A 23,325-nucleotide genomic window follows, 5' to 3' on the forward strand; every position below is an offset into this window, starting at 1 on the left:
AAAGGCACAAGTACGCGTATTCAAAAAGGGCAGAGGATAGAGATACTTGATAGGAAAAATGAAAGGACAAAAAAGCTTTAAAACTATTGTCTATCTCGAGAAGGGATAGAAAAAAGAAAATTTTTATTATCACAAGGTGATACTTGAGAAAAAGAGGTCAAAAATGCGAGAAATTCAAAGTGTTAAAAAAAAGCAGTGTGAAATTTCAAAAGTGAAGCAAAAGAGTGTTTTAATACAAGCTCTGTTGAATTTTGCTCTCGATAAAAAAAATGTCGACATTTTTATCACTCAATTTTCTGTGTCGCTCCCCCCCCACCACCCATGCCATTCGCTGCCCCCGTCCTAGAGAAGAAAAAATGGCCCAGCCCCCCCCCCCCCCAACCGCTCAACCAATCACAGCTTGTATCATCTGAGTCGCATGTAATGCAAAAAAAATTACATTGCGGCTGCCGATTGGCTGCATCGCTCACATGAATGATCAAGTGTGAAAAAAATAAAGCTACCCACTCCCAGAGTTTAGCGAGATAAAAAAATTATCGCGCAGTACGCTGAAAGCCATGGTTTTAATTTCTTTTTAATTCCTGTCAGTCGTTTGCTCTCGTCGCCGCTGTTACCGTAGCGCAGCAACTGTTATTCGTGACCGCATTTGCATTTGCATCTTGGGTCTCTCAGATGTTATAGCCAAACATCAAAACAAAAATATCCAAATATTCATCAGCCACCAATGGCGACAAAAAACAATAAAACCAACAAACTTTCACTCTTCGGATTATTTGCGGAATTGCCACTTGCCTTGTCCTGAATTGATGATAACAACATCCATTAATGACGATAAAATAACGACATTGCCCACTGCAAAAAAAAGATGACAACCACGTGTGCACAATTGTTATAAAATTTTCTTTTAAATGTTGCATCTGCTTGCTATCAATGTCCGCGCTGGCATCAGTGAATGGCTTGTGTGCATCAAGTTGCCTTAATCTCGATACATCATCGGAAGCGCCAAAAGGCCAAGGTCAAAAGCAAAGCCACCACTTGACAAGAGAATATGTAAACAAGAAAAACCTGCAGTAATTTCCTTTGGCGCGTTTCCGGCTCCATTCTGGTTTTCGTTATCATTTCATTGTTTGTGTGCTTTTGACCAGCGTAGCAACCACTGCATTGTCGCAGAAAGACATGGGAAGAAAAATTAAAATTCCTAAAAATATTTATTTGGCCCACACAGCAATGAAAAACAAAAACATTGCAAGACATAATCCCAATCCCACACTAAAACCACTACCACACTCACCCCCCGCACTCTGATGGAGGACTACATGTTGCCTGCAGTATAACTGACACCATGCGAGGGGTGAGGGGCATGGTGGGATGGGGCTGCATCTCCCGCAGATGTATTGCTCCCCGCATTGCCATTGTTGGCTAGCGCCCACATCACCGACTGGTTCTGCCCAATGACTGTGCTCAGCTGAGCTTGCAGCTCGCGAGCCTCGCGTCTGGCCACATCCAGCCTGTGCTCAATGTCGCTGAGCATCATCCGCCCACTGACAAATTTGCTGCTCCTGTCGCCTCGCTCACCGGGTATGGAATCGGGCTTCAGTGGTGCCAACACCTGTAACAAGATCATGCTTGGACCGCCGAAGCAGCTCGCCGAACAGACCGGTCGTGGGCAGGCCGGGTGGCACGCCGTTTGCCATACCAGGCCCATTGCTAGCCACTGGCTCTTCCGATCTGCATCTTGCGCGAGCTGGCTACCGCCATCGGCCTCCTGCTCGGCGTTGGCCGTGGCACCCTTGGCCCCGGCAGTCTCGGCCGAAAAGTGGTTGAGGAACCGCGAGCGCCCGCTGCTATTTGCGCTGCGCGAAAGCATCATCGAGTGCATCTGCTGCTGTGCTGCAACAGAAAGCTCGCCAGACGGCGGCGAAGCAATGCCCGGAGGAGGACCCACGGGCGACCCTGGCATAGCGCTGCTCATCGAGGGAGGGTTGTTAAGCGCGTTCATGCGCCCAAAGTTCATGATGCCGGGTCGACAAACCCGTTGCCACTGGTGCTGCTGCTCGGCTGATGACCTGCGTTGAGTATGGGCGTCTGTGACATCCGCTGCATCATCAGCGACTGCTGCTGCTGTTGCTGCAACTGTTGGAGCTGTTGGAGCTGCTGCATATGATGTAGTTGCTGATGCTGCTGGGACCGGTTGCCGACACTGCCGTTGTTTCCGGATTCATCATATGACTTTCAGATGCTCCCATTCCCATCCCCATAGACATGCCCATGTTCATGTTCATTCCAATACCCATTCCGGAACCGCCGCCAAACTGGCCCCTCCGTACACTGGCGATGTCGCCAGTCCAGGTGCTCCCATGGGCATAAGTCCTGGAGGAAGAATGGAGCCACCCTGCTGATGATTATGGTTCTGATGTTGCTGGTACTGTTGGTGTTGTTGCTGCTGCTGCTGGTAGCCTGCACCAAGAGCAGGGCCCGCGCGAGACCCAAATGCCTGGTGAGAAAGAGCAGAGCCTTGCGGTGTGCCCATGGACGACAGTGCAAGCCGCCATCACCTTGGCCCAGATGCAAGCGGGCCAGAAGGCTGTTGAGCACATTGGGATCGGTCCTGGTGCGCCCAACCTGGCCATGCTGCTGCTGCTGCTGTTGCTGAGGCCCTGCAGCCGCGACAGCAGCCGCCATATAAGAGGACAGAATAGCAGGATCTTGTTGTGACTGAGACTGCTGCTGCTGAGACAGGTACCCGCCAAGCAAGGTTGACGGTGACGCAGAATCGTCATTTCCAGAGCTACTCATGCCACCCGAGTCAGGAGCCGCCGACCCTATCAGCCTCGACAGCAGCATGTTGGAAGCAGTACTCCCCCCAATAATGCCGTTGCTAACAGGCGTCGCCCCGGGAATTAACGGCGACCGAGCCCGCAACTCGGCCTGGAAGCTGCTCTCGGTAAGCTTCCTTCCGCCAAAGCCCGGCGGCGGGAACGGCGCTGTGTTGGCAGTGGCAGAGTCGGCGTGCTGACCACCCCAGGGTCCACCCATGTAGTCGCCCTGGATAGGCGTCGAAAACATGCCCAGGTCACGCGATGAGGTAAAGACCGGCATTCCAGGGGCCTGAGCCTGGGGATGGCCAATGTTGCTATTGCTGCCACCGCGACCAAGCACGGACTGAAGCTCAGCCTGAGCACTTGCTTCGTCAGCCTGAACAAAGTCCCAGCGAGACCGCTGGCGCGACGAGGCCCCAATGTTCGCCGATATAGGAGTGTCCCGGGATGAACCGCCAACTAGAGACGCAGGGTCTGTCAACAGTGCAGAGAGTGGTGACTGCGAGTACTGGCTGCTGGCAAACAAGTTGAAGGGCGACGTCGCTGCGTCCAGAGGGCCGCCGCTGCCGCTCATCCGCCCATATGCAGCCAACGACGCAGACTCGGCACCGGCAGAAGGCGGGAAAAGCAGTGGATCAGTGCCAGAGATGGGGAACCCAGCGGCGATCCTTGCTCCAGTATAGCTCACATCGTAGGCACTGCTACTGACGTTAGCAAACCCCGGCAGTGTTGTGCCTGTAGGTGTTGAAACCTTGGCATTAAGCTGTGCAAATAGGGAGTCGGTGATGGTCTGGAATGAAAGAGCGCTGCTCGTGTGGCTGAGCTGAGACGAATCGTTGTCCAACGCGTTGAGAGAATCCGACGTTGTCGCACCGTTGTTGTCGTCTTGAGCCACAGATACGACATCCCCCTGCGCGCTCTCGCCTTGTTCTGCTGCTAAGCCGTTGGCAGGCCTCGCTCGTCGATATTATCTGACTGCTGTGATGCCGCTGCCTCGATTCGTGAAGCACCCCTGTTGCTACCGCTAACGATGCCACTTCCGCCTCCGCCTCAAGCTGCTCAGCCATGGCTCTGATGTTGTAGCCACGACCATGGCAGCCTCGCTTGCCTTTTGTGCAGACTTGGACTTTGGTTCAGAGGTTGATGATGCCGCGCGTTTCTCGTTGGTAGCCTCTTTATTGGCCGCTGCTGCCTTTCTGGTTGTTGCGCCGCTACTGCCACCCTTAGTAGGTTGCTTTGCCGCGGTTCTGGCTTCTCCTCGCTGGTTGTCTCGGATCAGTGAGCTCTGCAGCAGCAGCTGCTGCTGCTGCTGCTGCTTTCTGCTGTGCGCGGGTTGGTTACGTGTCTGCTGCTTCTTCTCGCGGGCCTGCTGCTGCTGCTGCGACACAGGCGGTGCAGTACTAGACGCGGAGGTCAACAATTCTGACGCTGCGGCACCAGCTTTTAAGCGGTCACGGCCTGCGGTTGATCCGGAAACAGGCGACACTAGCGACGATGCCGATACACTGGCAGTGGAAGCGAGCAGCGGTGGTGCTGAGGTCGGGGTAGGCTTGGAGGTGGATACAAGCTTGCTGACTTTCCTCGAGAGGCGGGGATCATCCGCAATGTCATTGTGCCTCCGCTCGACTCGCTCTTGCGAGTCTTGGCGTCTGCAGCAGACTCGGCAGACGGCTTTTTGGCCATGGCGCGCGAGCCCAGGACGCCGTGGCCGGAAGAGCCGACCCAGTGTGTGCCTCATTGTCGGCGCTGTGGGGCTCCACACTTCGGGGACGCAATCCGTTGATCTCGGAGGCCTTGCGCACACGAGAGGCCGCGGCCGCCGGTGGTTGAGGGGCGGAGCTGCCGTTGACGACACTGCAGATGATGATGGTTGGGTTGTGGCCTGTATGCGGTTGTTTTGGAAGCCTGGGAATGAGCCGGCAGGCACAGCCTGCACGCGCCCGGTGCTCAGGTGCGCGTTGGGCGAGTGGTTGGCAACCAGACTACGGGCTGATGAAGCTCCTCTTCTTGGTCAAACTCGTCTTCGTGACCCTCGCGCAATCCGGCGCGGCTACAAATAGAGGACAAAGGATAGAAATAGTCGAAAATTTTAATAAATGGTATCGCGAGCTTCCATAATAAAATATGCTTCGTGCAAATTTTGATCGCTTTTTTCGCATTACAATTGGTTGTTGACTTACTTTGCTGCCAGATCCTCCTTGGTAAAACTGTCAGCCTCCTCACCTGGCTCGTGCAAATACATACAGCCGGGATTCTGACACGGTATGCTCCTCAGGTAGTACGAGCAGTACTTGGTGGTCCCAAAGGTGGCCCTGAGGACCCGGCCTTCGAGTATGCTCCCATCGACGGCGTTTATAGCCTTTGTCGCGTCCTCCTTAGTAGCATAGGTGACGTACACGCCGACAGTCGGGTGATGCGAGTTGCTTCCGGTCTGTCGGCGATTGATCACAATCTTGTTGATGCGACCAAACTGGCCAAAGTAGTCTTGACTGCGTAGATGCTCCTCGGTCGAGAGGCTTGTGGGGAGGCCAATGACATAAACCAGGTTCTTTTGGACCACCCGGACGTTGGCCAGATGCCTTCGGTTGTTGCTCTCAATCTCTCGCTTTTCTCGCTCCTTTGCCTTCTTTTCATTTTTGATTTTGGCAACCCTACTTTCGTTAACGGAGAGGCAAAAGTTTTCAGCAAGAATTTGGAATTGCAGAAGGGTAAAAAAAGTCATTAGTCGGCAGCACAAAATAAATTTTTTGCCTCTAACAAGTTTGACAAAATAAACTGATGGATCGCGTGGCAAGGTTTGTAGGGGCTGGAACTTACTGTGCTGGTGATATTGGTTTCCATCGCGGCGTCTGCTCGGCGTATAGTCGGCGGCAGGCAGGACAGCGCCCGCCGTAGTCCTCAGAGATTCGATTGTGGCAGAAACGACAAATCTACAAAATAAACATTAAACAAATTTAATAAACCGTAAGCAATGCAAAACGCTTGTTAAAGTAAATCCTACACGCGGGCTAGTCTGTAAAAACTTACTTGATATCCACATTCGCAAGGGAAGAAACCGCGATCGTCAATGTCCATCTCTTCCATGCAGAGGGGACATTCCCAATCTTCAGATTCAGAACTGCTCATCTTAGAGTTGTGTGTGTTGTGTGTGATGTGTGGTGTGGATAACTTAAATGAAAGTAAAAATGTGAAATAAAAGCAGAGAAAAGCAAATGAGAAATTCCAATGGGCGTGTTGCGTTTTATGAATTCAGAATGAGAAGCTTGTGGATTCAAAAAGGTCGTGTGGAGAATTAAAACACGTGGCGCAGATATATTTTAGTTGAATTCGAAGGCTGCAACTTTAGCTAAGCCTTTTTTACGTGCTGATACTAAGAGAGAAATAATAAAATTTTTGAATGCGTTGTCAAAAGAAAAAAGGTGAGTCCAGTAAACGTGTGGCGATGCTTGCATGTACACTGAAGCAAAAAAAATGAAGAAAAAAACAAGCCTAAAAATTTTTATTGGGGGAAATTGTTCCTTCTTTTGAGATGCACTATTGAAAATGGATTTTGAAATTTCCAGGCATCTATAGCGTAATTCCAGATTTTTAAGCGGGGCGTTTTCAAAAACCGTTTTTTTCTCCCAGTTTTAGCCTAAAATATCAGAAAGCCCAGCTTATTGAAGATGCAAGGAAGTGTTTAATGCTTGCGTCTGACTGGTGCTTTGGCTATTGGTTAAGCGTGACGATTGACGATGTAATATATTCATACAATTCCGTCGCAGCCACAACAAACTACCGCTGCTGCTGATCCTGTTGCAACCACAACTGCGCCGACACCGCATCTTTTACAGAAAGTGCACAGCAGAGTCGCAACCAGTGCGTGTCTATCGTCCACAGTCTGATGATACCATCCGGTGATGGGGGAGGAAAAGAGCTGGTCTAAGCGAAATATTTCCCGCAAGGTGAAACAGCAGCTGTGGGATGAGCTAGCTGAGCAAAATCGGGAGCAAGTACATCAATACCCAGCCTGCGATAATCTCAAGCACATTGTCAGGCTGAGCGGCTGGTCGCGAGGCAAGATCGAGCGCAAAATCGGACAGAGGATACGCGATGGTTGGTTGCGCAGCAGCAGCAGCAGGAGCAGGTGGCCGCAACATGCGTGAATACAATCTGGCGGTAGAAAAACCTCGCCAAATATTATGACATGGCTTGCTCCAGTGCATAGTGGAAGACTGCCTGCAAACCTTCAGGGCCGACAGAACCAAGATCAAGAATGGCGAAAAAGTATCATCAGCCAGATGAAAGTGGAATCGTGATACGACTGCAGTGCTAAACTTTGCATAATCCTCAATGCCCTGCTTACAGGCAATCGTCCTCCCCGTTTCTTGCGCAATAATGCATCGCCAGAGTCAGCCGAGCCGAGTCTACAGCGACACCCGAGACTTTGCTCAAGCCAAAGCCCAAGCCCAAGCGTGTGCACACGAGCCCATCTGCCCCAGCTTCTTCTCTTCAAAAGAAGCAGCGAGCTGGATAATATCGTCAACCATAGTGGTCTATTGCCACTAGTTCTAAACACTTTATATGGGGGAAGGATGTCGGTTTGCAGGATATTTGTAGCCTCATTCTTTTCTTATAGTGTATCTGAAAATGTGTGACTTTTATTTTACGTGCAAACTGAATTAGCCTAAAAGATTGAAAAGTTACTGAAAATAGAATTCCGAAAGTAATAAAGGCGATAATGATGAAGCCCAAAAACAATGCCTGCATCCTTGCTCCGCCGGGTCTCCTCCGGTTGCTTACACTTTAAAAAATGTTATGCAGTTGGGTACATCACTTTTTTTTTGGGGGGGGGGAGGGATGGTGGTGAGGACGTGAAGGGAAATGCGCGCAAAATACGATTTTTATTTCGTTTGCCCAGATTGCAAGATATAAAACAAGTAAATTACAAATACTAAAGATTATGAATGAGACTCATTATCTACTATGCCACCTTGCTCGTCATGGGCTCTATTTCATACCTGGCTACATGCCACTATAACAAAATTTATTCCAGGGGTGGCGGGTTTGGGAATTATCCAGACCTGGGTAGCGCTTACAGAATAATTCATTGCAATAGCTGTACTAATAAAATCTCGGTTTGCACTAACACCCATTGCTTGACACAATACAGCACTTTCGTGCAATTAAAATTGTCAATTAAGCGATATCAACATCAAAACCAATACCAATATTAAATCCAATAGTGTATAATGTATAATGTATCAAAATTAAAATTTTAATATGATTCAAAAACGAATTCATTATCGGTTTCAAAATCAGAATGCAAATCGGAATCAAATCTGGATTCAAAATCGGGCTCAAAACCAAACCTATAATCAACTTTAGTAATCTCTAAGGACTTGATATAAGGATAAAGCTGACCATAGTGCTCTACACATTCAGATACGCCACTAATAAATTCTTTAGGAATACAAAGCGACTGCAGTGATCTAATTTGGATAACCAATATTCCTAATTATCTCACCACATATTTTTCTTCAAAATGTCTGTAACAATTAATTGTCAAGCGTTGAAGTTTCGTAACTAGAAATGTGACTGGTTTTCTAATGATTCATATATGGCAAATGTTTCTGGCTTTCTGTGGCGTTGGCACTTGAAACATCTTATTTCCAGATGTGTGAGAGTTGGCAGATGTTGTATAATGTTGGATATCTCGATAATATTAGCAACCATACTTAATTGGAGTTCACACAACCTGAAGGTATCTATACTGCTGGGATATAACAAAAGATTTTCACCAATATTCTGCAGTATATATTTGTTAAAATACGGATTAATATCAACCAAATTGTTATCTGGTATATAATTTGGTATCTTTCCAAAATCGATATTTTTTGTCTACCCACCCGGGCCCATACGCTTTGGTAACATAAATTATTTTATTTTGGGCCGCCAATTGAGTAATCCAGCCGATGTTTATCCGTGATGGTTTATCTTTATCTATCTTAAATAGGTAAGTCAAGTTGTCTTCAAATATCCTTTGAAGGGTTAGAGGAATATTAACTAACAAATTTTTAAGTATTGGTAACTGGATAAAATCATTCCCATCCGTAAAAAAGAACATTTTATTCATAAAATTCTTGAAATTATCATCACCATTGTAGATTAGGGCAAGATCGCGTTTATCAAAATCCAATTACAAGTCCGTCAGATTGGGAAACTTTGGCATGTATGTTTTATTTTGGCTGTCAGTGTATAACCAAGTATATGTGGTTTTAATATTAGTTAGATGCAATCTCCTGAGAGCTTCGGTATTTATGCTTGAAAGCAAATTTGACATGCTTTTGAAACTGATAGACAAAGTTGAAAGTATATTTGAAAGCCTATATTCAGAAAGGTCAACACCTGAGTTGCATTTGAATGATACAAGCTGATTCACATAATTATCATGTAAACACTGATGGGCATTGGTTCTTGAGGTTGATTTTGAATTAGAAACTATGTTTACCTTTGTTATATTGGGTAGGTCTTTTATGACAAGCGCGATAGCTTGTTTGACTGCTTCTGATATTCTGGTATGCTTCTTGATATCAAAAAATGCTCCCTATCTTTGTAATACAGAGATGTAATGTTTGAACCATTTAAGCAATTCTCTGGCAATATGGTTTTCACTTTTTTAATAAAGTTATTCATTGTCGACAAATCCTCCAAGTCGATACGCAATTATTTTGCAAATTGATGTTGCCCGTGGTATGTGCCACTTTAATGTTACTATACACATTAAAGCAGCTTGTATTTTGTTTATTGGTACTAAAAATATACCGAGCTGTATATTTGTATTCAATATAGACTGTGCGATACACGAATGATTTTGCTGCTTCTCTCCAATTGTGACAGACCGCCAAAATTGGAATAAGTGATTTCCAATTTTCAAGTAAGCAGGCTCCTCGACAACGTAGGCAATAACTCAGGCAAAGATATCGGACAGCAAACGACTGGCAATGACGTTGGCGTTGGCAATAGACATAATAAGCGTAGATATATTTTAAAAGTCGTACAGTATATATTGAATAATAAAGATGACTGGAGAAAAGAAATGTACATACCAATTTACTAGGCTTTTTTGAAAACCAACGAGTACTGCAGTTGATGTGCAATTTTTTGTATGTAAAACCAAGGTTTTATTTTACAATAACCAAAAGGACTTGTTTATATTAAGTGACCGCAGCTTGACTTTCTGTAAAAGCTTTTCCACTTTCTTTGCACGCATTTAATACTTTTACATTCTATTTAATTAAATCAAAAATCAAAAATCGTTGATTTAATTACAATCCGTCTATTGCATGCATGGTGATTTGACATCTTTGTATGTATATAAGTTGCTATTATGAACCTTCCAAATCAATATTTTATTCAATGCAAAAAAATAACATTCACCGTTGTCGGTTTGCAAATTACTTAATTAAATAATGCAAATGATATTTGTTTGCCTAAACATGGTTTATACGTCACAAATAAGTTTTGACAAAAACATGTATATGCATTGGAAAACAGCATAAAATATATTTTATATTTTATTACACTTAAAAGTAAGACGTTGTTATTCAAAAAATTTTGTGAGTAAACGCACCTACATACTGTTTTGTTGTTTTATTCAAGTTATGGCCAATATCAATTGGAATGCATCACAACTTTAACGATCTTATCTAGACAGTCAATATGGTTAATTTTTCACCATATATTTTCTTCAAAATGTATGTAACTATCAACTAAAATAGTTTAAATGTTTGCTGCAAGTGGTGCCGCTGGCTTATCCAACTTCTTATTAATAGCAAACAGCTCTATTTTTTTGCGACTTTAGCACTTGAAACATTTGATTTTCAAGTTTTTGAGATTAGGAAAAACTGAAAAAGCCCAGTCAAGCCGCTAACTCCAACCACTACGTTCAATTAAAACTTGGACAGGCTAGTCCATCAATGTAGGTTGGTTGCAATTCAAAATTATTTTCAAAGTGTAGCATACTCTCTTTGTTCGGCAATGAGTTTGGTATACCAAAGAAGTATTTATTTAACCAAAACAATGCTAATGAATGACAGCACCAATTACTCGTATTACTCTGCTATTTATATTCCAGTGTGATGCCCACATGTCCAGCTAAGAAAACAACCAATGATTGATCCATTGATCAATTGCTAAGGGCAAGCTGGATTATAATGTTATCACAATAACACGATAAATAAATGTGCATACCAATTTGCTAGGCATGCCTTTTTAAAACATACAAGTAATTAGTGTAGTTAACGTGTAGTTTTGTGCTTAAGCACCAAGTTTTATTTTACAGTATCTATTGTTACACAGACTAAAGATATGGAAGTGGATGTTGAGGCCAAGAATCGCGAAACAGGTTTCCACCTGCGTGCTGATCATAGGACACTAATTGGATCATGCAGGCGTAAATTAGGGAGGCATTACATTGATGCTCAAACATGCTCCCCATTTTGCAATGCACACGCATGAGCGTACACGCACGAAAACAACATTGACTTGCCAAGATACCGGTCTGCTCGCAGAAGATCCAGTTCTCACCAACGGAGCGACAATTGACAATGTGCACAACAAAGGCGACGAGGCAATATATAAGATGAGACCGGCCCTAGTAGTATTTTAGAAACATCAGTAATAAAACCTTTTATAAAATCACACCTACATTTTTAACACTAGACAACTAGTGCTCATCACACCACCCTCTTATTATGACACTAAAAGTTTTATTATAATACGAAGCAGCAACTTGTTTTTCTTGAAGACCACACCGACTTTTTATTTTAAATTTAATTTTTTAGCCTTTGCAATCTACCCATTTGGCGCGTTATTTTAAGTATTTGTAACGACTTTAGTATGTTTATGAACAATTAAATTAAATCAAATCAATTATACATTATACATCATCATTGTATATTGAATTCTCTCAAAGCGTGTGCGTCAAAAAAAGCCACGCTTTTCATGATATATTTTATTAATCTTATTTTAGCCCACGCACCTTTGTGAAACCAAAACAAGCATGGACCAGCTAACATAACTAATTAACTTAAACAACGAGAGTGTGTGGGGGGAGGGTGGTGGTGGTGGTTAAAATAAAGTTAAAAGGGGTATGTGTGGGGGAACGAATCCATGCTAAATGTTCAACGTGTACAATCAATTTCAATTATTAAAAAAAGTCATTCAAGTTTATCTTTTCATTTAGAAACATAAACACTTTTATTTTCAACGAAAAAATAATGCATACGCTTAAAAAGTTTCTTTCTCTTTAATTAACGCATTTTTCAAATAACTAAGCACAATTTTTTACAGCTTTACTAACACTTTCTTTTCTACAACAAAGAATAAACCGCACTAAATTTTTTTTTTTTTAAATATGTACTGGCAATTATCAACCCCACTTTTTCTGTTTATCTTTATTCTGAACTTTAGTTTTATCCAAGGCAAGAGTGGTGGCTCCTCCAATAACGGCATCGAATATGTCAAGGCCTGCGACAGCAGCCAAGACGACGTAACCAACATGTGCATCAACCGAATCCCTGAAGACATTGGTAAAAGCAGCGGCAACCGCGCCTGCGCCTACCATGAGGCCGAAATCAAATGCCTCGGACTTTGCGGCAATACCGTCACATGGAAAGTAGCCTACAGAAACTCTCTCAAGAGATATCGCCTGGTTTGTGCCAGTTACATCGACGAGAGGTTGGCTGAAAAAGAGGATGAGGCTGATATGGACGGATCCGATGGCAAGGCGGCCAACGTGAAAAGCAGGAGCAGAGGGAAGAAGTTGTACATAAGAAAGCTGTGGCAACACAGGAAAGCCTTTGCCGCCAAAGTCTTCGCCAAAGGGCAAGGAGGCCGCGAGTTCAACTGTAGTGGCCAAGGAAGCCAAGCCCAAGGCATCAAACACTGTGAGCGCAAGGCGTGTGGAGACGGATGAGGAGTCAGTGGAACCAAAAAATAAGGGAAGCCGTAGCAGTGTGGCAAAGGGAGAGAAGAGAAACAGCTTCAAATCGAAGGAGGAGAAAGAGCTCAAAGGTCAGGCGATGCTTCCAACAATGGACCCGGAAATGTACGGATCCGCTAATGCTAAAGCCAACGCATGGATGGGATTGGGTGTTATCGTAGCAGTAGTATCAATTTTTTCAATGTAAACAAGATGAAAAATATAATGAAAAAAAGCCTGATACTCAATATAAAGTATAAAGTATAAATATAAAATATGGAAATGAATTTAAATGTTCCATCCACTGGCGGATGCTGTGTTTGAAGAGTGGCGGTGAGATGAGGATGACGCAGCAGGGGCAGCGTCCCATCCGGTACTGCCTCCACCACCTCCACTGGCAGCAGAATTGTGGTTGTGGCGCGACGACCTATCCCTGTCTCTGTTCCTGTCTCTGTCTCTGTCTCTGTCCTGTCCCGGTCTCTGTCGTAATCCCTGCTGCCATGGTCTCTGCCTCTGTCTCTCGCTCTGTCCCTATCACCATCTCTGCCTCTGCCTCTGTCCCTGTCTCTATCACGGTCCCTGTCATAATCACGACCTCTGTCTCTGCTGTCGCGGTCTCTGTACCGATCTGCATCTGCATCCCGCTGTTCCCTATCTCCCCAGCGACTAGACGAAGATGGGCCAGCATTGTGAGAAGAGCGGTAAGATGACTCGCGACGCGACGATGACTCACCGCGCGCATTGGCCGAAGCGCTATTCTTCTGCAACGCCGTGGGTTCATCTGCATGGTCTTGAAGCCAATGATAAGACCGTTGATATCCGGGTACCGGCCACGATCGCCCAGGCGGTATTCGTTAGGCTCAACGCGCGCAGTCCACTTTGTGATGCCGCGATACGCCGGCGTGGGCTTGAAGGCCAGCAGCAGGGCGCCGGGCTTGGACAGGCTGAGGCAAATGCAGTAGGCGCCGCGGCCAGTGCTCTGAGCAAGGGTGTCAAGGTGGCGAGTGATACGGGCGTCCCAGAGTGCCAGGCGGCGGTTGCGGTAGTCCTCGGTGAAATCGTTGGGGCCCAAGACATGGTCGGCGGGCTCCGCAGCATAGAGTGGGTCGTTCTCGGGGTCGTAGAACTTGGGGCTCCGCTTAACCTCGTCCAGCTTGCGCGCAATGGGGTCAACATGCAGCGCTACAAGCTCGTCCAGATCGGTGTACGCAGAGTCGCCGACAATAAAAGTGTGGCCGAGCGCTGCGTCGCTGGGCTTGCCCTCCTCGCGCACATCAATGTGCTGGAAAAGCCCCTCGGCAACCTTCCACGTCACTGCAATGTGGTCGACGCCGCGCGACGACGGCCGGATGACGCAGTCGCCGCGCGGACGTGCTGCCAAATAGTGCTCGGCCTCGCGGGCATTCAGCGGCTTGAAGAGCGGATGAGGGATGTTGCGGGTGCGCGCCGAAGCCTTGTTCTGCTGCGCCTTGGCGCGCTCGCGCAGGGCGGCCTCGGCATCCATGTCAAAGTACACGTCGACAGCATGGGCGTCGGGCAGCGGCTGGCGCAGGCGCCCGACGGCCTGTGACACGTCCGACGGCCGAATGGAGAGGTCCAGCGACATCTTCTCAAGATCGATGCGCTTAACCAGCGCAACGACGGCCTGGCCGGGCGCCAGCTCGCTCGACACCTCGTCGATGCGCTGGTCGGACACGTTGGCGATGCCAATGAAGCCTTCAAGGCCCGAGTCCAGGCGCGCAATGGCGAAGCGCGGCTGCACGCGAATGACCGTGGCAGCCACAACGCAGGAGCCGTCCTCCTTGAGCGTCTCGCCGATGGTCTCGCCCGTCATCATGTGCAGCACATCGGCGTCCGACGGCTGCACATACTCGGGGCGCGGGTCGGAGTTCTTTGACTGCAGCTCGTTGCGGATGAACTTGAGGGTCTCGAGCTTCTGGGTCTTCGTCAGGCGGTTGATCTCGTCGGCGTACTTGGACAGCTCAAGCTCATCGAGCTTCTCGGGCGCGCGGCGCATCACCTCGGCGACGTAGCGCGACGGTGCGTCGGAGCGGCGGCGGGAGCGGCCGTCGTCGGCGTCATCCTCGATGTCCAGTGCGTCGAGCGCCATCTTGCGGGCCAAGTCGTAGTCCTCCGGGTGGATGAGCGTCGCATCGAGCGGCTCAGTGGCCGGGCGCACGCGCAGGAAAGCGACGCAGTTGACAAAGACGTCGCGCGTGATAAGGTTGCGGATGATCAGATCGTTGCGCGACTCCAGCGCGCGGTCGACGCCGCCAATGCGCGCCACGATGCCCTGCGCCTTGCGCGGGCCCAGGCCGGCGACAAAGGCCAGTGCCGGCTGCAGGTGCGCATGGGCTGCTGCGCGGTTGACGTCGACGCCCACGCGGTTGACAACGTTGACGAACGCGCGCTCGACCACGGCGAGCAGCGCGCCCTGGTCCACGTCGCGCTGCGCAGAATGCAGCGGCAGGCTGAGCACACGCGCGCCCAGAGACGCGTACGCGGCGGGCGCGTCCTGCAGCGTGCGCGCAACAGCCACGCAGTAGCGCTCCTCGCGCCGCAGCGCCGGCAGCTCCTCGCGCGCCGCAGCGGTGTCGCACCACAGCCGCGCGACCTCGTCGCTGGCGTACGTCACAAGCACATTGGCGCCGTGCGCCGTGACGGCGGCGTTGACGTCGTCGAACAGGCGGCGGGTCTGCAGGCTCATGCCGGCGACGGCGACGACGTTGACCGCGTGCGTGGAAATGGCGTCCATCAGCGCCGCAACGCCGTTGCCCCCGCCGCCAATGCCGGCGCCGTCGACGCGCATCGAGTCGGCGCTGAACTCGGCGCGCACGCAGCCGTTCTCGTCGACCACCGCGACGCGCAGCGCGCCGCGCGAGCTCGCGTCAAAGCCGCCGCCGGCAACGACGGCCACGCGCGGGCCTGCGCCCTCGGCCATGCCCGGCGTGCGCGGCGGCTGCATGTCGATGCGGCGCTCCAGCGCGCGGCGGCACGCGTCGGCGACAACGTCGAAGGCCTGCGTCGCCAGCCGCTGCGCAGTCTCGCGCCAGATGAGCGGCAGCACGTGGTCGCGCACTGCGGCAAACAGCGCGTCGCGACGCTCGGCGTCCCATGCGTCGTCGCCGGCGGCCGAGCTGGCAAACTGCTCCAGCAGCCCGGCGACCACGCGCGCCGAGCGCTCGGCGTCGGCAGCAAACACGTCGGCGTCGCGCGTCGGGTCGCGGGCGTCGAAGCGGCTCTCGCCGGTGAGCGAGAACTCGCGGCGCACCAGCCCGCCGCGCACAGCCTTGTCAAGCGCCAGCCACTGCACCGAGCCGCTGAAGGCCGCGACGGGCTTCTGCTTGAGGAACTTGACGGCGAACGCCGGGTGCTCCTCGTCGCTGATCTCGCGCCGCCCACGCTCGGTCGCGCGCGCCACGACGCACGCGTGCTCGCTGCAGTATGCGCGCACGAAGCGCCGCACCTGCGGGTCCAGCGCCAGCGCCTGCGCCAGGGCCGCGCGGCCCGCCCGCAGCGCCGACTCGGCCGACGCAAAGTGCTGCCCGACAAGCGAGCGCGCAACGTCCAGCGGCGCCCGGCTGCTGCGCGCCGGCGTGTGCCTGCCGGGCTGCACGGTGTTGTCGCCGACCTGGCGCGCGCTCAGCCCGCTGGCCGCCACGAACGCGTCGAGCCCCGCGCGCTGGATCTGCTCCCACGCGCCGTCGCGCTTGCGCGCGCGCCCGCCCTCCTGCGTCCGCCGCTGCTGCGTGCTGATCGCGCCGGCGTAGCGCGCCTGCAGCCACTCGCTGACGTCGTTGACCTCCTCGACGCTGGCCGGCGCCTCGAGCGTCTCGCGCGCGTACTGCTCGTCGGCGGGCACAAGCAGGCCCGCGCGCGCCAGGCGGTCGATCAGCCGCTCAGCCGCGCGGCGCGACGCCAGCAGCCCGCGGAACTGCTGGTCGTAGTCGGACAGCCGCCACAGGTCGTTGGTCGCCAGCCACTCGCGCCGCTCGTCCTCGCCGCCGGAGCCGTCCGAGCGCCCGACGGGCGTCACGAACGCGTCGCGCATGTGGCGCGCGATGTACGGCACCTCGAAGAAGTTCTGCGACATCAGGCGCAGCACCGACAGCACCGACGCCAGGAACTCCTCCCTGACAAAGTCGACCTGCTGGAACAGCTGCGGGTCGTCCTCGTTGTCGGCGCTGCTGCTGCTGCTGTTGCGCTGCGACATCCACGCGTGCAGCCGCCGCACCACCCACGCGTCTCCTCCTCAATCTCGTCATCGCTCAGCGGCCGCAGCGCCTCGCGCCCGACCCCCAGCCGCATCTGGATGCGCTCAGGAATGTCCAGCGTGCGGATGTCCTCGTCGCTCTGCGTCATCAGCTTGGCCTCGAGCTCGGCTGGCTCGAACACCTCCGCCAGCGTCTTCTCCCGGTACCCGTCCTCCTCGTGCTGCCGGTGCGCGTCCATGGCAAACGCGTACTCTTCGCCATCGCCGAAGATGTCCTGCAGCTCCATCCACGTGTCCTCGTCAATGTTCTCGATGTTGTCGACAAAAAAGTCGCTGCGCCCAGCCGCACCCGCCGCACCCGCCGCTGCCGTTGCGGGCCGTTTGCCGCTGCCCTCTGCGCGCGACCGCCGCGGCACATCGACCACGTCGTCGTAGCGCCGCCCGCCGGACCTTCCTCTCGCGTCGTCGTTGTTGTCGTCGTCCTCGTCCTCGTCCGACATATCGCGCGCAGCTCTGCCGCGGCCTTCATTTCTGCCGCCACCGCCGCCGCCGCCGCGCTCGTTGCGCCTGCCTGGCCTGCTGTCGTCGTTGCCAAACAGCCCCAGATCATCGACATCGTCGTCTTCGTCGAACCCGCCACCATTGTCGCTACCATTGTCAATTAGGTCATCGAGCTCGGCCTTCAGATCCTCATCCTCGGCATCGCCACCGGACTGTCTGCCGCGCCCACGCTTGAGCCTTTTGAACTTTGATCCCTTCTCGCGCGCCTGGCTTGTACTCTCGTATCTCTGGTTGGTGTTCTCGGCCACCAGCGCCAGATCCTCGTCGTCCAGCAAATCGTCACTGTCCGGGTGCTCGACGTGTCTGCGCTTCTTTTTCTTTCTCCGCTGCCGCCGCTCCTCCCCGTCGGATACGTTTTCTTCGACTTCGTCGTCATCGACTAGAAACCCGTCGCGGCGCAGCTCGTCGTCATTGTCGTCCTCGGAATCTTCAGATTCTTCGTCGTCCGAGTAGTGCTTTCTGCGCGTGTCAAACGTGTCGGACCCCTCCTCGTCGCTATCCGAGTAGGACTGTGCCTTGCGTCCGCGTCTGCCTCAAAGTCGTCAAGGTCTGACATTTTCTAATTGTTTCTTCAAAGTGCAAATTTAATAAATAAAAAATTAGTTTTGCCAACAAATGAAAAAGTGGGTGGTAAGTGTTTGTGGCTTGTTTGTTCAGTACGTCGTGCCCGTTCTTACCTTGTTATAAAAAAAGGCAGACTCGCCACTCTTTCAGTAATTCTAAATTTTTTAAACGAGAAAAAAAAAAAAAAAAAAAAAAGAGTATTAAAAAAGTGAATAAATTGGTTGAAATTTCAAAGAAAAACACAAAAAAATACAAGCGTACTTGAACACTGTAAAACGATGCGCGTATAAACAAAAGCAAATGTGTGTTTGCCTCAGGTTACGCCGATTCCGTCGTTGAAAATAATACACGTGCTTGATTCGCGATCAGGCTATAATTTAGTGCGATTGCACACTCATGCCGATTAAAATACCACGCTTAATTGATAGTAGTATGCGCGTCACTTTCTTGCGCTATAAATGACGATGTCTGGTCCATTTACACTATAAGAAAAGAATAAGACTTCAAGTATACTGCAAATCGACATCCTTGCCATCATTGCATAGCAACTGACAGGTGTTTAGAAACTAGTGGCAATAGACCACTATGGTTGACGATATTATCCAGCTCGCTGCTTCTTTTGAAGAGAAGAAGCTGGGGCAGATGGGCTCGTGTGCACACGCTTGGGCTTAGGCTTTGGCTTGAGCAAAGTCTCGGGTGTCGCTGTAGACTCGGCTTCAGCCGACTCTGGCGATGCATTATTGCGCAAGAAACGGGGAGGACGATTGCCTGTAAGCAGGGCATTGAGGATTATGCGAAAGTTTAGCACTGCAGTCGTATCACGATTCCACTTTCATCTGGCTGATGATACTTTTTCGCCATTCTTGACCTTGGTTCCGTCGCCCTGAAGGTTTGCAGGCAGTCTTCCATTATGCACTGGAGCAAGCCATGGCATAATATTTGGCGAGGTTTTTCTACCGCCAGAATTGTATTCACGCATGTTGCGGCCACCTGCTCCTGCTGCTGTTTCTGCTAGTGATAATGATGCGCCCATTGTTGGTTCATCTCGGGCCGGTGAACCTGAACGTATTTTGTCGTCTCTTTTTTTGTTGGTGTCGTCGCTGCTGATGCTACCCTGGCTGGTTGCCTTTTCTTTTTGTCAAAATCTTTTGGAATAAACTTGCTCAGCTCATCACTCAGCTCCGCCTTTTTTGGTATTCAATAGAATAATACAAAAGTTTGCAAAGTTAAAAAAAGATGAAACATAATAATTGAGCTTTTTTTGAACGATATAAAATATTTATACACACTGGGCTTTGTGCGCTGCATGAACAAATTAAAATTTAAGGGTAGTGGTGTTTATTGTCTATATTCACGTTGGAAATCTGTATGCAAATATATTTATGTGAATTGTTGGGTTTTTTTATTGAATTATATTTTTAACAACGAATACCAACAGTGTTGGTACTAATTAAAACCAGTCTCGGAATCATAATAGAACGCAGAATCAACTTTAGCAGTACCCAGTGCATCCACATGAGAATAACTCACACATATTATTCCGTAAACTCCCCAGCACTGAATATTTGCCTACAAGTTAAGTATATCTTTAATATTTTAATTGTCTAAAACACGCATTTATTAATACACGCGATCTAAAAAACTAAATTATTTTCTACCTAAAACAGATGCATAGTCCTAATAACTAGAATTATCATTGTCAGAAGAATCAAAAACCACCATCATCACTAAAATTGGAATATAAAGGCACATCAGAATCTGATTCATAATATTGTCTGCAAATATGTCCGCTTGAATTTTTAGTTTCGGTAACCTGTAGTGATTTTACATGGGGATAAACCTGGCCATAGTACTTTGTAAGTTCGAGCATTTGGTCAATAAAATTGACTGGAACACAAAGTAATTGCAATGATCTAATCTGGACAAGCAATATGCTCAATTCTCTTTCCACATATCCTTCTTCAAAGTGTCTGTAATTATTAATTACAAGAGTCTGAAGATTAGTGGCTAGAGCTGGACTGGGCTTTCCAGTGTTTGTATATCGCAAACGTTTCTGATTTCCTGCGGCGCTGGCACTTGAAATTTTTATTTCCAAACGTCTGAGATTGGGCAGATGCTTCAAAATATCAGCTATGGCATAAACATTGACTACTTTGTCCAAATGAAGTTGGGACTGTTGTGATTTGAGGGGGGGCACCAACTGTCTAGTATTAAAAGTATGGTTGGGTTTTGTTATAGTTTTTATTATCAAGGGAATCAAAAGTAGAACTAGGGATGGCCTCATCTTATATATGTATCTCGTTGCCTTTGTTGTGCACTTCGCCAGTTGTGCACTCTGTTGGCGAAAACTGGTTCTTCTGCGAGCAGACCGGCATCTTGGCAAGTCAATGTTGTGGCTTTCGTATGTGTGCGCTCGCGCGTATTCATCGCGAAATGGGAGCATATTCGGGTGTCATTATTATGCCTCCCTGATTTACGCCTGCATAATCCAATCAATACCCTATCAATCGGCATGCAGATGGAAACCTGTTTCGCGATTCTCAAGCTCAACATCCACTTCCATATCCTGGGCTGCGCAACAAATGATTGTATCGGTTCAATGAATCTATGTCACTATAATAAATGAGCAATACATAGTTATTATTTTTAACTAGGAAGCCAAGCTGTTTTTCTTTTATAATTGGAGTGAAACTTTCTTTACAATAAGTGGATGCAGCATGTTTAAAAGGTTAAATACCCCTTTCTATGTGAACTTGTCTTTTCAAACTAACATTATTGTCTCCATGTCAAAAATAAAAGTTTATTCATTATTAAGCGCATACTTAAATCAAGCATTAGCTTTTGCTTGAAATGTATTAGTTGATTGGGATCAACTGTTCAACCAGCCTTCATTGATGTTGTTGCTCTGCTGGAGCTGGGCGCAGCCAGGTATAATTGCACCATACTGCTTATCCTTTTAGTCACACAGTGACACATTATATGGTTATTATTTTTTTACCTCTCCAGTGCATAGCACTCATAGTATACACCTTATTAAATACATAGCATTATATTCTTTTTATCTGTTCATAGAACATACACATTTAACAAAATATATTTTCTATATACTTCCATTCCTTAAACATAATTTATTCGTAATCAAATAATACATTGTATTATCATAACAAGCTATGGCAAGTGAGCGGCATCTCCAGCGCCGCTAACATGAAAACAACTAGCATAACAAACCTCCAAGTGGCCACAGACCATGCATGGACAGACTGTGGAGTTCAGAAAGTCGTATCACAACCTGGTCAGAATTGGAACCGCTGCAAGATGAAGAGGGCAGAGTTCAGTGAGGATAGAGGGTCGAACCCAACACAATAAAGCCTATTGGTTCTGGGGGCTACGTTAGCTGTTTTAGTTTTTGTAGTTCCTGCATGTGGTTGGAGTCAGACTTCGGTCCAGACTGAGCTTCGCCTAGGTGGTAGACAGCCTCGCCCACATTTACATTGTCCTCATAAAGTGATTAATAAAGCAACTTGAACAACTTTTTTATAACCACTTGAGTTGAAGACTAAACTTTGTAATGTGAATATTTATAATAAAAATGGAAAGGATAAAATGATAAATGGTAACGTTTTTCCGACTAATCGTTCTCTGGAGCATCGACCCACGGCGATACAAAGGAGAATCCTCGGAAGGCATCGATAGTCGAGTCCATCTCAGCGTTGCGCCTAGCGGCAGACATAGCCGCCATAATGTTTTCATTATTTAGCAGCAAGCTGGCCTGGGCCCTGTTGTCAACAAGCGTGCGGTTAGACGCATGGTTAGACATTGGCGAAGGGAATGCCATTAGCTTTGCCTGCATGGCGAGCTCAGTCTGGCGCTCGGCCTCGGCAGTTTCAGCGAGAAGGTCGATCTGGCCCTCGGCAAGGATGGACTCGGGGATAGGCTCATTTCGGAACTCGGGGTCAATGTTGCTGAGATCAAATATTGAGCTGACCTTGGGCACAAATGGCGGCGCGTACTCCTGGCGATAGATCTTGCCCCAGTCTATTCCGTGGAAGAAGGGATGACGTTTAACGTTTTCAGTACCAAACACGCCGTGGCCAAGTCGGTCTTGCGGATCGCGCTTCATTATCTGGAAGACGAAGTCTTGCGCATACCGGCCAATAGAATTGCTCGCAATATTTCCGCTTCCAGGATGCATTTCACCGTTGCACGGCGCTGGAGGTGGAAGCGATGTTGGGAAGCGCAAGTTTTCGCTGAGCACACGCTGATACATGGTGTTATTATCCTGATGATAGAACGGCGGCAAACCTGTCAGCATCTCGTAAATAACGGCGCCTAGGCAGTACCAGTCAACTTCCTTGCCATAGCGCTGGCGCAGCAGCACCTCGGGTGCAAGATACTCAGGAGTGCCACAGAAGGTACCGGTCTTGCCGCCCTCCTCGACTGAGTACAACGCAGAGCCCTCGGTGCGCCAGACCACCGGTCCGACTTCCTTTGCCAGGCCAAAGTCAACTATGCGGACATGTCCACGCGCGTCCAAAAGACAGTTTTCGGGCTTTAGATCGCGGTAGACAACGTCCATACTGTGGAGATAGGACAGAGCAGATGCAATCTCAGCTGCATAAAACCGCGAGCGATTCTCGCCAAATCTGCGCTCGCGCTGCAGGTGGAAGAACAGCTCGCCACCGTTGACATAGTCCAGACAGAAGAACAGCTTTTCCTTGGTCTGGAACGCACACTGCAGGCCAACAAGGAAGGGTGCTCGACAGTGCGCTCGAGGACCTTGCGCTCCGACATGACGCGACGGATCTCGTTGGGGCGGCCACGGAGCTTGGACTTTGAAATAACCTTGATCGCCATGACCTTGCCCGTGTCCTTGTAGCGGCAAGCATGACCTTGCCGTAGCTGCCCTTGCCAATAATGCTGAGCAACTGGAAGTCATCAAGAGAGACCTTATGCGACCCATTGGCGGGCGAAGAACGATTAATGCTGTCGGCATCGGCGTCGATGGTGTCGTCGTCATCAGCAGTGCCATTGGTAGTGATGTCCTTCTGAGGGTGGCTGTATGCTGCAGCGTTATGTCGCTTGCCACTGCGCGCCTGGTTTTTTATAGAAATGACAGCCAGATCTTCTTTGGGCATTCTGCGATTCTTCCCAATGCCGCCGAGCGGCGCTCTACGGGGGGCGCCATGCTGCGTCCACGCACGTTT

The 23,325-nt window shown here is 49.3% G+C and overlaps 7 protein-coding genes across 7 annotated transcripts; 1 reads left to right on the forward strand and 6 right to left on the reverse strand.

The window, feature by feature from the left end:
- Window positions 1-1,118: 1,118 nt before the first annotated feature.
- BX661DRAFT_96826 (uncharacterized protein) lies at window positions 1,119-2,123 on the reverse strand. The gene has a single exon (XM_051539631.1). The coding sequence runs from the start codon at window positions 2,012-2,014 to the stop codon at window positions 1,313-1,315; it is 702 nt and encodes a 233-aa protein (XP_051392509.1). The 5' UTR covers window positions 2,015-2,123; the 3' UTR covers window positions 1,119-1,312.
- On the reverse strand, window positions 2,124-3,651 carry BX661DRAFT_96825 (uncharacterized protein). Its single transcript, XM_051539630.1, has one exon. It carries the CDS (start codon window positions 3,391-3,393, stop codon window positions 2,233-2,235), a length of 1,161 nt encoding a protein of 386 aa, XP_051392510.1. The 5' UTR covers window positions 3,394-3,651; the 3' UTR covers window positions 2,124-2,232.
- Window positions 3,652-4,766: 1,115 nt separating this feature from the next.
- BX661DRAFT_170401 (RING/Ubox like zinc-binding domain-containing protein) lies at window positions 4,767-5,945 on the reverse strand (the record flags this gene model as incomplete). The annotated part of the gene is made up of 4 exons (XM_051533618.1): window positions 4,767-4,869; window positions 5,000-5,470; window positions 5,637-5,749; window positions 5,847-5,945. The coding sequence occupies 4 exons, from the start codon at window positions 5,943-5,945 to the stop codon at window positions 4,767-4,769; spliced, it is 786 nt and encodes a 261-aa protein (XP_051392511.1).
- A 6,195-nt stretch (window positions 5,946-12,140) lies between these two features.
- BX661DRAFT_181034 (uncharacterized protein) lies at window positions 12,141-12,904 on the reverse strand (the record flags this gene model as incomplete). The annotated part of the gene is made up of 1 exon (XM_051535604.1): window positions 12,141-12,904. A coding segment is annotated over one exon (408 nt), but the record flags the coding sequence as incomplete, so codon positions are not given.
- Window positions 12,905-13,210: 306 nt separating this feature from the next.
- On the reverse strand, window positions 13,211-19,154 carry BX661DRAFT_197764 (uncharacterized protein; the record flags this gene model as incomplete). The annotated part of the gene is made up of 5 exons (XM_051538167.1): window positions 13,211-16,979; window positions 17,018-18,072; window positions 18,780-18,830; window positions 18,990-19,036; window positions 19,079-19,154. The coding sequence occupies 5 exons, from the start codon at window positions 19,152-19,154 to the stop codon at window positions 13,211-13,213; spliced, it is 4,998 nt and encodes a 1,665-aa protein (XP_051392513.1).
- A 1,246-nt stretch (window positions 19,155-20,400) lies between these two features.
- BX661DRAFT_181039 (uncharacterized protein) lies at window positions 20,401-20,724 on the forward strand (the record flags this gene model as incomplete). Its single annotated transcript, XM_051535605.1, has 2 exons — window positions 20,401-20,522; window positions 20,562-20,724. The coding sequence occupies exons 1-2, from the start codon at window positions 20,413-20,415 to the stop codon at window positions 20,722-20,724; spliced, it is 273 nt and encodes a 90-aa protein (XP_051392514.1). The 5' UTR covers window positions 20,401-20,412.
- Window positions 20,725-21,662: 938 nt separating this feature from the next.
- On the reverse strand, window positions 21,663-23,301 carry BX661DRAFT_96885 (kinase-like domain-containing protein). Its single transcript, XM_051539632.1, has one exon. The coding sequence runs from the start codon at window positions 23,148-23,150 to the stop codon at window positions 21,750-21,752; it is 1,401 nt and encodes a 466-aa protein (XP_051392515.1). The 5' UTR covers window positions 23,151-23,301; the 3' UTR covers window positions 21,663-21,749.
- Between the last annotated feature and the right edge of the window lie 24 nt (window positions 23,302-23,325).

The sequence above is a fragment of the Kickxella alabastrina genome, assembly GCF_025024165.1.
Source record: "Kickxella alabastrina strain RSA 675 chromosome Unknown BX661scaffold_8, whole genome shotgun sequence".
In the NCBI taxonomy this organism is placed as follows: Eukaryota; Fungi; Kickxellomycota; class Kickxellomycetes; order Kickxellales; family Kickxellaceae; genus Kickxella; species Kickxella alabastrina.

Coding starts and splice junctions, on each gene's coding strand:
- BX661DRAFT_96885 (XM_051539632.1), bottom strand. CDS start 23,150: ATGGCACTGCTGATGACGACGACACCATCGACGCCGATGCCGACAGCA.
- BX661DRAFT_96826 (XM_051539631.1), bottom strand. CDS start 2,014: ATGAACTTTGGGCGCATGAACGCGCTTAACAACCCTCCCTCGATGAGC.
- BX661DRAFT_96825 (XM_051539630.1), bottom strand. CDS start 3,393: ATGAGCGGCAGCGGCGGCCCTCTGGACGCAGCGACGTCGCCCTTCAAC.